The sequence below is a fragment of the Lissotriton helveticus genome, chromosome 2_1 (genome assembly GCF_964261635.1).
Source record: "Lissotriton helveticus chromosome 2_1, aLisHel1.1, whole genome shotgun sequence".
Taxonomy (NCBI): Eukaryota; Metazoa; Chordata; class Amphibia; order Caudata; family Salamandridae; genus Lissotriton; species Lissotriton helveticus.
Window position 1 is genome coordinate 1733047986 of NC_136059.1, and position 14977 is coordinate 1733062962.

Genomic DNA, 14977 nt, shown 5'->3' on the forward strand with positions numbered 1-14977 from the left:
TCTAAATAAAGTGAAACTTCCTTCAAGAACTGCTGTTCAAGCCCTTGTAATCTCACATTTAGATGGTGGTAATAGCTTGTTCAATGGCCTCCCGGACTCCACTATGGTCCCCAGCTTAGGGGTATCCTGCATGTCATAGCACATCTCTTCCAGGGCCTGATGAAGTATGATCATATCACCCCACACTGATGTCTCTCCATTGGCTCCCTCTGCTTACCTACAGCTACAAAGCAAGCTGCATCATTTACAAAGCCATCACTACCAGTACCATTGCTTATCTTGAAGACTAGCTCACCACTCATGATGGCTCTCACCGAGCCTGCAGCTAGGACATCATCAGACTGGTGTGTAAAAAATGAAGAAAAAAAACAAGGCAACAAGCCTTTTCCATCTATACCCGAGGATCTGGAATAACATTTTTTTTTAAATCATTAGACCACAATGCAATAACAGTAGACTTCTTCCAGAAGTCTGCTGCCTCTTCTATGACTTGTTGACTATATGCTTGCCGTTGACCCTGTACAGCACTCGCCTGCTTTTTAGCTCGGTTTCTGCTATACAAATACACACACACACATACATACATAAATACATTCTTATGAACAACTGGACATTTATTTGACTCTGCAGCATTATCTGCGGGCTCTAAATGACCTCCTTATTGTGTCTCTTCTACCCATATATTTTTCTTCCCAATATGCCTATCATTTCTTATGACGAGTATTCTTTAGGTCAATGCTTCCCTCTAATGCCACATTATATTAATATGGTAATTTCCAATAGGAGACTATTGGAACCAACAAGTGGTCTAGTTTAGCGGTTGCTTTCACATCTAGTTTCTTCCTAGTAAGAATGAATACTTTCCCCTGGTAACTCTTGCAAGACAGTCCTATAAAAACCCTAGCAAAGAGCTTTCATATTATTTATTAGGTCCTCATTACAAGTAGAAAAGAATTTGAGAGCAGTGGTTCCCTGGGTTTCATTTGTAGTCTAATACCGCAAAGAATTGCATTATGGACTTTAAACATATTGCCATGGAACAGACATGTTTTCAACTGGGCCAATGTTTAACGCAAGCAACAGTTGTAGCTGTCTGCACTGAAGAACATAACATGAATTGTAAAAAATGTAAATAGTGTAGACAGTGCAGTACTCTGTGATACGTGCAACAATACAGATTATGGACCTCATTACGATGTCGGTCAGAAAGCATTCCGACCAACTCTGTGTTGGAATGGTTTCCGACCAAATCAGATTCTTACAAACCGAATGCCGTTCAGAGATTTTCCGACCGACATCATAATCCGCCACTGCGTATACAAATAATACAAAATCAATTAATGCAACTGAGGTAACTTGAAAAAAATCTAATTGTTTGATCTCTAATGTGTACATGTTTGGACGGTCAGATTTCTTTAAGTTAACTGGACCCTTCATTTATTTTGATATGTTTTAATATATTTCTGTAGGTTTTAGACATGCTGTCAATATGTTGTGAGGAGACCCTTTAACACAGTTTCTTTTGTCGAAACGTTGACATTGTAAAACTGAGACTGCTTTGTGCAAAGACAATCAAATACCTGGAGAATACAGGATTTGGTTTGTTCTCGTTTCTGCAGCCCTAGATTCACAATTTGATTCTTTATTATTTATGTGTAAAATGTTTGTTGTCATTACTGTTTGAAAGGAATCTCAACATAATGTCTTTCCAATGACTACATGTTTTTTTTTTTTTTTGATTTTTCAAAAACCTTTATTTGTATTCGTAATCTGTACACCGCTATTTAGCCAACAACCCGGAGGCAGGCAGCATATGTTCGTCTTTCACATAGCAAATTAGCAATAAGTGTACAGTTTGCACTGAGATCATATATTATATACATACAACTTCTAACAGAAACACACGTGAGAGAATGTCACAGGTCAACCCAATCTGTGTCCAGTAATAGATCACGATTCTCGCCGCCAGCAGTCCCTGGTAGTCTGCATGGAGCCGTTACCCTCTCCCTCCCCACTCCCCCTCAGTAGATTACCACAGTACTGCACTCAATCACTCTCCTCTCCCCCCGAGCGGGCCAGCCAGTCCACCATTGGCTGCCAAATATCGGCAGGCCTAGAGCGGAGTGGCATCATTTCCCAGTATGCCGTCAACTGGTCTTTGCAGTACAAAGCAGATTTTAGCCAACCAGATGTCGTTGGTGGGGACTTTTGTTTCCATTTAAGTGCTATCTGTCGCTTGGCAAGTAGGAGTAACACCGCCACCAGCTTTCTGGATGCGCTCGGCACCGGCAGTACAAATCCCAGAAGACCTAACAATGGGTCAGGACTCAAGGGTGTGTTTATCATCAGACCTATAGTGCGAAATACGTTCTCCCAGTATGCACCTACCGGACCGCACGTCCAAGACAAATGGTAAAAAGTGGCCTCCCTCTCGCCACACCTCCAGCAGGAGGCGTCAGCTGTCAGTCCCATTCTCACCAGTTGTAAGGGTGTACGGTACGTTCTGTGGAGATAATTGAAGTGTATGAGCCTGAGTCTGTAATTTGGGGAAAGGTGTTCTAGTTGCGTGCAACAAAACGTCCATTGTTTGTCTGATATTTGTATATCCGCCTCCCTTACCCAGGCCATCTTCGAGTCAGTGTGTGAGACTGGTGTTGAGTTCTGTGTGGCTCTATAGATCCTCGTTATTAATTTGTGGGAGGAGGCATTCGAGAGAACATCCTCCAATGCCGCTCGTGTCGGCGGTGCCTCCGGGAAGCCCGGGTATCTACGCTTGCACGCAGCCCGCAGCTGGTAATACAATAAGAGCTCCGTGGCCGTAGGGGTCGTAGAGTTAGTCACGTCCTGTAGTTCTATAAAGTTGTCATCCGGGTACAGGTCCCCGGCCACCTTCAGGCCTCTCTCGCCTGCTCTGCGGACCACTGCAGCATCCGTGAGTGGCTCCAGCAGGGGGTTACCGTCCAGTGGCATGCTTGGGGCGTACATGTCACCCACGCCCGCCCGTTTGGCTATGCCCGCCCACGCCCAACGCACCATCTCCACGGTGTCAACGTCCTCATGCGGTCTCTTATATTTTTTGTACACCGCCGTCTTGATGGGGCATGGGGACGCAACATCCATCTCTATAGCTACGTGAGGTTGGTACGGGATCGGGTGGTGCCAGTAGTAAAGGTACTGAGCTTGTGCACTGTACGCATATAGCTCAAAATCTGGCGCGGCTAATCCACCCTGTCGGAACGGGAGAGTTAGGAGGTTCCAGGCCACTCTTGGTTGCCGACCCGCCCAGACTAATTCAATGACCGCAGATCGGAGCCTGCTGAAAAATGCCATTGTTAACGGCAGAGGTACGTTTATGAATAAATACAGGAATTTGGGAACCACCACCATTTTTGCAAGAGCTATGCGACCCATCAGTGAAAGCGGAAGCGTCTTCCACTTCTTAACTTTGCCCTCCAGCCATTCCATTGCCACTCCAAAATTTGAGAGCCAGATGTCTTGAACTGTGCGACTCACCCTAATGCCCAAGTACTTGACTTCCTCCTCGGCCCAGTCAATCTGAAATTCAGTGTGGCACTTCACCGTGCTATCCGTTAGTGGCAGCATGGTCGACTTTGACCAATTGATATTAATCCCAGTGAGGCCGCTATATCTGAGCATCTCCCGCATCAGCGGATCGAAATTCGACTCGGGGTCCATCATGTAGATCGTGATGTCGTCCGCGTACAGGGAGATGAGCAGGCCGCGCGACGTGAAGCCAATGCTCCTCTGGGTGTGGTGTTGGCGCATTCGTGCGGCAAGCGGCTCTGTAGCTATGGCAAACAGCAAGGGAGAGAGCGGGCATCCCTGCCTCGTCCCTCTCGTGATCTGTATCGAGTCCGAGGTCTGCCCATTCACACGCACCCTTGCCGTCGGGTGATTGTACAGCACGCCGATGCGTCTGGCAAATAGCGGGCTGAAACCCATTCTAGTAAAGAGTGAGTAAAGGAACTTCCACTCCAGGGAGTCGAACGCCTTAGTCGCATCGAGTAGCGCGGCAGCAGCTTTCGACTTGGGGTCTAGATAGTGGAGCAACCCGAACAGAACTCTCAGGTTGTGTGATGTGGACCTTTCCATGACGAATCCTGACTGGTCTGACAGTGCAATTTGCGGTAGCATGTACTTAAGTCTCTCAGCCAGCAGTTTCGCATAGATCTTGGCGTCCACATTAATGAGTGAGAGGGGCCGGTATGATTCAGGCTCAAGAGGGTCTTTTCCGGGCTTGAGTAGGGTGATGATCAGTGCCTCGCGCAATGATTGCGGAAGAATCCCTGATTCGACCGCTTCCTCGAAGACCCTGTATAGTTTGGGTACCAGAATATCCGCATATTCCTTGTAAAATTCAGACGTTAAACCGTCTGGTCCTGGTGCCTTACCAGGCGGCATGCTCATTATTATTGCCCGTATATCCTCCTGCGAGAAAGGTAAGTCCATGTACTGTCTGGCCCCATTGTTAAACCAGGCCAGGGCTATTGTGTCCAGATAGTCTGTGATAGTTTGGTCGTCAGGAGTAATCTTGGACGTGTAAAGTGTGCGGTAGTAGTCTGTCATGACCTCGAGGATGGCCTTGGGCTCCCTCACTACGTCTCCCCCCTCGTCTCTGATCTCTAGTACATAGGTCGCACCCCTGGGAGCACGAAGCATGTTGGCCAGCGTCCTGCCCGCCCTGTCTCCCTCCCCGTATCTTCGGGCCTGCCCGTCTTTTGCAAGAAATGATACCTCCCTGTCTGCCTCTTCCTGTTATTGCGTGAGTTTCGTACGAAAAGCAGCCCTCACACTGTCCGTAGGTGCCTCTCGAAGCTGTGCCTCAAGCGCTGCCAGTTCAGTTTCCAGTGTTTGCAAGGTGCCCCTGATGGAGCGGAGTACCCCTGTCTTCAGTGACATGCAGCATCCCCTTATCACCACCTTACATGCCTCCCACAGCGTGCCCGGGGAATCCACCGACCCCTCGTTCAGCTCAAAGTAGTCCTCCAGTTTTTCCCGCAGTTCTTGGCTAAATACCTGGTCTCTAAGCGCCCTGGAAGGGAATCTCCAGCTGAAAGGCTGGATGTATTGTGCTGGGGTGGCTAGTGTAAGACAGACTGGTGCATGGTCAGATAGCGAGCGCGGCAGGTGTGTTACGTCTGTCGCGAGTGTATGAACATCCCCAGATAGCAGCCAGTAGTCCAGTCTAGACCACGCGGCCCTGTGCATTGTTAGATATGTGCCTTCTCGGGCTCCCGGGTGCAGTATCCTCCAGGAGTCAATTAGTCGAGCCTCCGTGATGATATCTCCGAGTGTGGCTGCCGCCTTGGGGTGGTGTTCTCTAGCCATACCCTGTCTGTCCATCGTGTCTGAGATCACCACATTGTAATCACCTCCCCATACAATCGCTGCCTGCCCATGAGCTTGCACTTTGTACCAAAGGTCGTTATAGAACTCAGGGTTGTCATCATTAGGACCATACACATTCACCAAAATCAACCTCATTCCACATAGATTTCCCACTACTATTATGTACCTCCCCTCCGTATCCATTTTCACCTCTGTCGTTGTCCAGTGAAGACCCCTCCTGATGAGTACTGCTACCCCCCGGGAGTAGTTGGAGTATTGTGCATGCAAAGTTTCACCCCATCTGTTACTGCGAAGCATCGCAGTGGCATTGGCAGTTAGGTGGGTCTCTTGCAGAAAACATATGTCTATATTTTTCCGCTGCAAGTAGGCTTGTACCAGCCGGGCCTTGCGCCTATCATTCAAGCCGCGCACATTCCAGGTTAACAGTTTAATGTGTGCCATAGCCGAATTAGTGAGTACGTAACGTTACCCTGCTGCAACGTGTGCACTAGGGTACAACATAATCTTTCATGAGTAGTCACCATGCAATACTGGATGTCAGTTGAACTCTGGGGCCTATCTCGTTCAGCCATGTATGTATACGCTGCCTGTGTCAGTGGTCTCTCAACAAAACAATAAGCAACAGTGCTTTGCAGTCCCAACCCCCCCCAGCCCCCACCCGCTCCAACCCCCCAATCAGGTCGTGCAATTCTGTCCCTCCCCTCCCACCCAACAATCAAACACCCCGTAAAGCATCTCAACAGTTCTAAGCACATGGGAGTCATCCCTCGGGGAACGCGGGTCGTACACACTCTAACCCTGTACTTTTGCCAGGGCGACCGAGCGCCAGCCTGACAGCGCTCCCGTGTGGACCTCCTCTCACCCTCTACATTTAGCTATAAAGGCCAACTTATCTCAACCCGGAGGATCTGCAGTGTCCCATGCTATCGGTAGGCCCCTCCAGCCTTCGCCACGTGTAGCGACATCAATGGTGGTTCGAAGTTCAAACACCCCGTAGGGCATCTCAATTGAACCAGTCCAATGGGAATCATCCCTCGGGGGAACATGGGTTGTATGCACACCAATCCTGTGCTTTTGCCAGGGCGACCTAGCGCCAGCCTGACAATGCCCCCCCCAGAGCCTCCCCCTAAACATCATATGCGAACACATAGGTCAACTTAACTGTGTAGGGCAGAACAGCGGCGCCTCAGCTCAGCAGCTAGTCCCTCTGGCTTCCACGCCAATGTGAACTACGCAGTACATACAAAGTTCGGCTCGCCGTCACTCAATGTCACTCAGCTCAGCTTGCGCCTCCGGGGCATCCGGCGGTGTCTGATTCTTCTGGTCCCGTGACAATTGCTTCGCATATTGCAGCGCTGCCTTAGCGTCCACAAAAAAGGAAGGTTTTCCTGGGCCCTGTACTCTCAGTTTGGCAGGGTAGATGAGGGAATATTTGGTTCCAATTTGCTGGAAAATCTTCTTGGCCGGGACAAATTCTCGCCTTGCAGCTTGAACTTGCATGGTGAAGTCTGGGAAAATAGAAATGTGATTACCCTGATATTGAAGGTCTTTCACCTCTCTCGCCATGCGCAGAATGGTATCTCGGTCCCTGTAGTTCAGGATGCGTGCTATTATTGCTCTTGGTGGGGCTCCCGGCTTGGGCTGGGGGCCCAGTGTCCTGTGTGCCCTTTCTACCAGGAACATTTGAGAGAGTCCCGTCCCGAAAAGTTCCGACATCATGGTCTCTACATACACTTCCATTTTCCCAATGTTGGTCGTTTCCGCCACACCCGTGATGCGGACGTTGTTACGTCTTGAGCGGGCCTCCAAATCCTCGTTCTTTTGCTGAATCAGCGATAGTACCTTGTCCATGCCGCGTATTTTCTTGTCCATGGCGGTGTGACCCTCCTCAGTTTCAGTCACTTGTGTTTCGAGCACATCCACCCGACCATCCTGTTTGTCCATCCGCCTGGTCAGGCTGTCCATGCGAGCTGCCAAGTCATCCATCTTCTGGTCAATCCCTTGTAGACTCGTTTTAAGTTCTTGAAACATGGACTTTATATCGCACGCCTGCGCGGCTCCAGGATCGCTCCTCGCGGCCTCCTCCTCCGAATGCTCCTGGCTCGTCGCCTTCTGCTTTGTCTTGTCGAACGTAATCTTCGGTTGCCTCGTGTCTGGCTTCCCCATCTTGGCCGGCAGTCTCGATAGTGCGGGCGCAGGTTTCAGTGCAGGTCACCACTGTCGGAGGGGCAGCAGGCAGGGATTTCACTTCAGGTCAGCCCTTCGCCCTCTTCGCCGTAGGGTGGCCCCGCAGGTGATGTTAGTCCCTTCCGCAGTGAGGGGCTGTATTACCCCTAGCTGAATCACTTGTGGGCAGGCTGGGACCACGGGACACCAGGCCTGGGCCGTTGTAGCACAAAATGGCTCCCTGCTCCACTACACAACGTCACGACCCACTAGCCTGTGCGCAGTGTTCAGGGCCAAGGCGTGGTTCCTGAATGCTATTCACCACCTCGGGCGATTTGTGTCCTTAGAGGGCCGGTGGACGGGTCAATAATATTGTGAGGGCCAGGTATTGAGTGCGGCCGCCCGTTCCGCCAGTAGGTCGGGCCTCGCACCCAGTTCGCACAGCTTTCACAGTCCCTATGGGCCCAGCGGACTCCCGAGTCACCTCCAGGCCGTTCTGCCGTGGGACTCACCAAGCCGGCTGCCTAGCGGTCTGTTGGGGGCTCCTCCGCGGCCGCTCACCCTCGCTTCGCGGCACCCCTTCGGTACTAGCCCGCTCCGAGTCTCCTCGCCGCAGTAGCGAAGTATTCAGCGCCGTCCAACTTCTACTCCCGTATCCCGGTCGGCGATAGCAGAGCTCCCGCTCCGACCCCCTGCGCCCAGCTACTTTTTTCCTGCGCGTCTCGCAGCCCTCTCCCGGGCCTGGACTTACGCGAGGTCCCGGCTTCCGTCCTGCCACCAGGCCGTAGCTCCGCCCTCAGCCAGTCCGTCGCTGATTAATGTCGATCTTTCCGTCCGGGCAGATTATGCACGCCGGCAATCTTCTCTAGCGGTCTGCCGTTCTCCAAAGGGGAAAGTCTGTCGGGTCAGCACGTCAGTTTGTCGGATTTTTTTGGGATTTTTGGGCTTGGTCAGCGGAGCTGCGGTATCAAGCAGCTATTCCGCCTCGCGTCCAAGCCACGCCCCCAATGACTACATGTTTAAAGTCAAATAATGCAATCACTTGATGCATTTAACTATGAATAAATCCCAGAGAACCATTGTTCTTGTAATATTGATATTACCCAGGTTAGTGGTGGGTTTAAGGATCAGTCCTGTTTTTTTAAATTGTATTTATTACAAGTAGGTCACAAATACCACGATTTCATGCAAACATTGTTTGCTATACACATGCAGGGTTTCCTAAGGCTAATTTTGCAAGATAATACTTGGCAAAAATGTGCATAGGGAAACATGTTGAAAAAAGGAAAAATGTGTGCATACTGGATGCAATAAGTCCTGCTCCACACTTTCCGAACAGAAAAATATAGAACCATACGTAGGCTTTCCTGTTTTCAGTTTCTATTTTTGGTACATTCTGGTGTTTTTTTTTACCAGTGTTTTCAATACCTCAAAAAACAGTAGTTACACATTTTCATGATATTAAAAACAATAGAAACAGTGTTTTTCCAGTGTTTATGGAATGTTTTGCTTTTATTATTGCTTGCTTTCTGCACTGATAGTGCATGAGTATGGACAGTGTGCATACAAGGTATATGAGGTCCAAATACATTTATTCAAATCAAACTTATTGTAGTGCACCATGCAATACTTCTTCAATGAGTCTTTGGTCATGCACGCGCGCTATTTCCTTCCCATGTAAACGTTTATCTGTGAAAAGGCCTTCTCAAGATTCGCACTTGAGACGGGCAAAGCCAAAACAGCCAGCACACAATTTGCTAACTCTGGCCACTGACATAGCTTTCCTTGCCAATACTGGTGCACTTGAAGATTACGATTCTCTGGAACAGGTTCTGCAACATATGCTTTGTACTGGGCGCATATGCCCTCACTTATTGAAACGGTCAAAAATTAATCAGTATTTTACAAAGTTGGAAGAAAATTCTCATTTACAGAAGAGATCTAGAGCTTGCACAGAGTACCTCAGTGAGGCTTCATTGACTTCAAATGCCATGGTTGGTGAAAGGACATTTGTATGCATCATTGCCAGCCATTTCTCAGGCACTGTAATATAACATTTCTCACCAGCATTTCCTTGCTTACCAAGTGGCAAAAATTCTAACATGGAACATTTTGCAGTGGAGATGTTTCACATCTACACCAATTACGCTAAACACTTGGTAGACAAGGGTGTTTTCAGACTCAAATTTTTGATTATGTCCACTACAGCAATCATGTTTTCCTGTAAAAATCTAAGAGTGTACTTTTTTCACATCACTATAAATATTCGATGAAAGATCCTGACATTTCTTGCCTTTGGCATCATTTCAGTAAACGGTCGCCACATGTATAATATAGCATTCATGGCCTTTAGGACTGAGAATCCCAGGCTAAATGACACAATTGGGATGACTCTTTCTTTGATGCCACACAAAGCACAAACTAAGAAATATTTGTGTTTTAGTTCCTGTGCCTCATGAAATATTGCACCAGAATGGACTACAAAGTCAATAGCATTCTTCATTAACTCTGAAGATTCTAAAGATGCTTTCAGCATACCATCTAGCAAGTGGCGAGGATCTCTTACGGGGAAGCACTTCAGCTCAGGTATCGATTTTGACAGGCCATCACACAACTTTTTAATATACTAGCAGAATTACTGCAAATACAAACAATATCATTCCAATCTTTGTTGAACTTGGTAAGATCGTTTTTGCGAATTTCAAGTGATACTGATTTCCATGTTTTCCAAACGTCTGGTGTCATGTTTTCACCACTATCCCAGATGCTTGGTGACAGCACTCTTATCACATGTTCACTACACCTTGCATTGAATGTTTAAACCCTGGGGTGTTTGGCACTCCACCTAATATCAATACTGACTTGCTACAAAAATCGGCTGATGCATCGGAGGGTTACAAACCATTCTCTGTGGGTAAATGGGATGGTACATATTGGGAAAGATCCTTATGAACCCAAACATTTTACCTATCAGTGAAAGAATCAGTGAAAGAATCAAACATAGCCAAAATATCACTCACATTTTCCTTTCTTTGAAAGGCATTTTGTTTTTGGCTGCAAAGGTTCTTTACAGTGATGAGGGCTATTTTCCTTTCGGTGGGGTTTTTATCAGTTATTATAGGTTAAAACGTAAAACAGGGTAGCCTAAATATACGGTAACTTCGCAAAATTCAAGGTGTGTCATGGATTTTCCTCAGGGGGAAATTACTGCACAGGTTACCTTCCCTACTTGTAATGAGGTTCCTAGTCAGAATCCACTAGGCTAGGAATCTTACAGGAATCACTCGTAAAAACATGCTGCAGACGAACCAGTAAAACAGAGCTTCAATTGCACTGTCTCATTAATCATGATCCCTTGCATTTTAATTACACAAAATATAAAGACTGATGTGGAATGAGAAGAAGTGGATAATCGGGAAAAAAAACCTGATGATGTTCCATCTGCACTTGTGGTTGTATATCAGTAAGTGTACGTTTAATCATGGATATGCCATCCATACACTCATGTGACAGCCAGTATCTCCAGCTGTTGCTAAGGCTGATCTAATGTGATTGATCTGCCACCTTGTGTAGCCACTATTTGGGTACATTATTAGTGTTCACATCTTGCAGAGGACATTTGACCAGAAGTGAGAGGCACTGGCAGATTTTCCAATTGATTATTCCCAGGCCAATACATCCACATTGGCAGTGTAATTTCAGCCAACAAACAGAACAGGCTGTTACATTTTTCCATTGTCCCCTAGATGGAGATAATAATTCTACTACAATGTCTGATATCCTGACTATAAATTATGCCCATAGTGTTTAAGATGGTGGTGGCTGTTGTCATTAATAGATATATTTGCCACATTCTGTGACATTGCAAACATAAATGCAGATATCAAACCAATTAACAACTGACTATCTACATAAATGCCTTCACTACCCCTCGACAAATTCTTACCTCCCCACATCCAACCAATGTAGAAAGTACCATGTTGTTATTATACCACTTTTTGCCATTTTTTCTCTGTGCACTATACTTTTCACTTTCAAGTAAATCATTTTAGAGCCTGTTTCAGGTAACATTTAATTTAGTCAGAATATACACAGTCAAAGAACAGCAAACAATGGGTCAAAAGACAGACAATAGTGTGCCGAGATCCGAACAACCCTACACATCCACTTAACTCTAATGTAAATCGACATAAATGAGGTAAGACAATAAACAAGCTAAGGGATATTTATACCTTGCAACGAGGCTCATTGTTTATCTTGGTCAATAAGGGAAATACTCCTGTTAGTAAATTACCACTGTACTGGAATTACCACTGCTCAGGGTGTTAAACCCAGTGGTAAGCAAATTATGTGTTAGTTCCAGCAGTATAGAAAGATCGCTAGTGTTAAATATGGCTGGCAATGAACACATCTGGCGATAAAACACAGCTGACAAACACTTTGGGCCTGATTACAAGGTAGTTAGTGTATTTCAACCCTTGCGTAAACCCCTGTTTATGCACAGGTGGGAATTACGACTTGGTATGTATGTAAGTATCCGATAATTATCAAATGCATTAAATACCTCAACCTTTGTTAAATTTCGAAATTTACCAGGGGAAAAGCATAGGTATTTACCATGGAAAACAACCATTACAATGCAGTCATTACAACGCACTACCTTTATAAAGCAGGTGTTATAATGTGACTGCATTTACATTGCATGCCATCCCAACGCAGGCATTACAACGCATGTCACTACAACGCATGCTATTACAATGCATACAACTACAACGCAAGCCGTTACAACGTATTATAAGGTAAGTAATTGAGTTTGTTTTTAGTTTTAGGGTGGGTTTGAGGGTACATGGGAATAGTAATGTTTACCCCTACACTATCCAACACTTACCCTACTGTTGTACTCACTGGAGTGGGAATAGTAATTTTTACCCGTACATTATCCAAAACTTACCCCACTGTTACCCTAAAAGTATTATGCGTTATAATGGTGTGCGTTGTAATTATATGTGTTGTAATGGAATGCGTTGTAAAGGTAGTTTCTAAAAATGTGTTGTAATGGCATGCGTTGTAAAATCATGCATTGTAAAGGTAGCTGCGATGTAAAACCCACGTTGTAAAGGCATGCCTTGTGATTGTTTGCGTTGTAACGTCATATATCCATTTACCATACCATGCAGATTTTTATGACTTAAACACCAAAAACCCACGTTATTCCTCAACAACTCGTAATAGGTGTTATTTATCAAACCCCATAAATGAAGTACCCCTTGTTATTGTTATTTATCTGGTGCAATAAATAGCACCTCAACTCGGAATCAGGGCCAAACCGTTTTACATGTGCAGTATTTCAACAACAACTGATAAGGTAAAACACACTGTGTGCCTACATACCATCTGACCGTCCCCAGCCAGAAACTTTGCATGTGTCTCCTGCTCTGAACTGATATTCGGACCATGGTATGCAGGCAGGCATCACAGCATTGTCTGCTCCTATGCACTTTTCTTCGTTGTATATGTTCTTCACCAGAAGCAGTGCTATGTCATTCTCATATGTAGACGGATTGTAATCTTGGTGCACCTTGATTTCTATAACAGGAAACGCGTCCACATCATTATCATACGTCGTCCGGTCCAACAACCCAACCATTACCAGGTATTGTTGTGGTCTCGAAGAACTGCAAAATGAAGGCACTACATACATTAGTCATCACAGTAGCTAAAGACATTTTATAGTGAATATTAATTTATTTAAACCTTATGCACGACCTTGCAAGCAGAGGTCTTTTGCATGAATGTCATAGTGCTTCATCCTATCTGTTCAATGTATGCAATACTAACCAATAGAATCTACACAGATCATGGGCGCCATCAGCAGAAAAACAAACTAGTTAGTAAAAGACAGACTGCTGCTTATTCTAAGAATGCTAAGTACTGTCCTAATTAGCTTAAAGACCATAAGATTTTTAAAAGAAATGGACTTAATCTAGAAAAAATACTCCATATCTAATTCCAATTGCTTGTTTAAATTCGATGTTTACCAATGTTACTCACCCAATGTGTCTTACAATTAACTATCTGCCATGACAATTTCAATGGTTCAGAAGTTTTCATGAGGGATTTCTTGCAAAGATAATTTAAAGTCAAAGGTCATTGAAAGGTAAAGTTCATTTAAAGTAGTCTTTAAAGCCTATCATGTTTGAGACAATGGCACTATACCACAGTAAGCACCTAGTGAGGTCTTTTAGAAATACCAGATAATCAGGGCGCACAACTTGTAAGCCGCTAAGTGGTGACAGGCACTAGTACAAAAGGTGTAGGCAATAGGGCGAGTGGTAATACCTCACAACCACTCGGGATGACCAAGAACTGGTCAGCAATACATATGAACAACTGTGCCCCTGCACTAACACAAAGTCATATATTAGCAATTTTCGTATTCGATTGTAACACACGAAAAAGACATATAGTGCATCAATCTAAACAGTTCGTGTAGATACGTGAATCAAAAAAAGTTCGTCTGTTGTGACGGGTAAGTCAGTCAATAGTCTGTGTTGGGGGTGTCCATTTTCTGTTTATTGTTCCATTTCAACAAAAGCCAACACGTGTTTCATCGCATGGAACAAATGCGAATCTTCAGGGCTATATGAGAAATACAAAGTCTGTTGAAACTCCACATGTTTCAGTTACACTTTTCATGAAAAGACCGGGTGACTCTTGGTGTCACCATGGTGGACAAAGGCATGCGCAGAAGGTGGTAATGTGACTTTTTGTGTGTGTGGGAAAAAAAAGGCATAGCTACGGTGACATGGGTGACATGGTGCTGTGTCTTGTGGTAAAAAAAAATTTCTTTATAAATACTGTAAAAAACAAAGTGACTGAAGTGACTTCTAGTGCTTCGCTTTGCAAGCAACCTGGCCGGTTAATGCGAGTGAAGTGATGAGGCAAAGTGGGGTGTGATATAGATAGAACGGTGTCCCAAGGTTCTTCACGAGTGACATAAGTGCAGGTTGTTTCAAAATGCTTACGACATGACAGTATGACATCATTACGATAGACCATTGCTTGGTGCGCGTAGGGTTTGCTATCTAAGATTATTTGTCTTCCAAAGTGCGCTCTTAGAGTAGTTTTGATTCTGTGATGGTGGACTAACGTTTCGAAAAACCAGACATACCTGAAAAGAGGCTTTATATACCGGATATGCTGGTAAGAAGTGGACACAAGAAAGGGCGCGAAGTGACCAGTCAGGGCTTGAACTATGTTGATCATCAGTATACGGATTACAACAACGGGGAGACAAATGGAAGAGAAACGGAGGAAACAATGTAAAAAAGTAAAATTATAGAATGCTTGTCTGTATTGAGATACACGGAAAAAATTAATTAAAATTAAAATTAAAGCTGGGCGTCATGATTGGAACTATGGAAAAATAGAGGGGAGGGTG

The 14977-nt window shown here is 45.5% G+C and overlaps 1 protein-coding gene across 3 annotated transcripts in view; it reads right to left on the reverse strand.

Annotated features, from left to right (window-relative positions):
* Positions 1-14977, reverse strand: part of CFI (complement factor I) — a 365757-nt gene that overhangs the window by 42161 nt on the left and 308619 nt on the right. For all 3 annotated transcript variants that reach the window (XM_078676680.1, XM_078676681.1, XM_078676679.1), the window contains one exon: positions 12928-13211. In XM_078676680.1, the coding sequence (XP_078532806.1) occupies positions 12928-13211 (284 nt within the window). The remainder of the gene's footprint in view (positions 1-12927; positions 13212-14977) is intronic.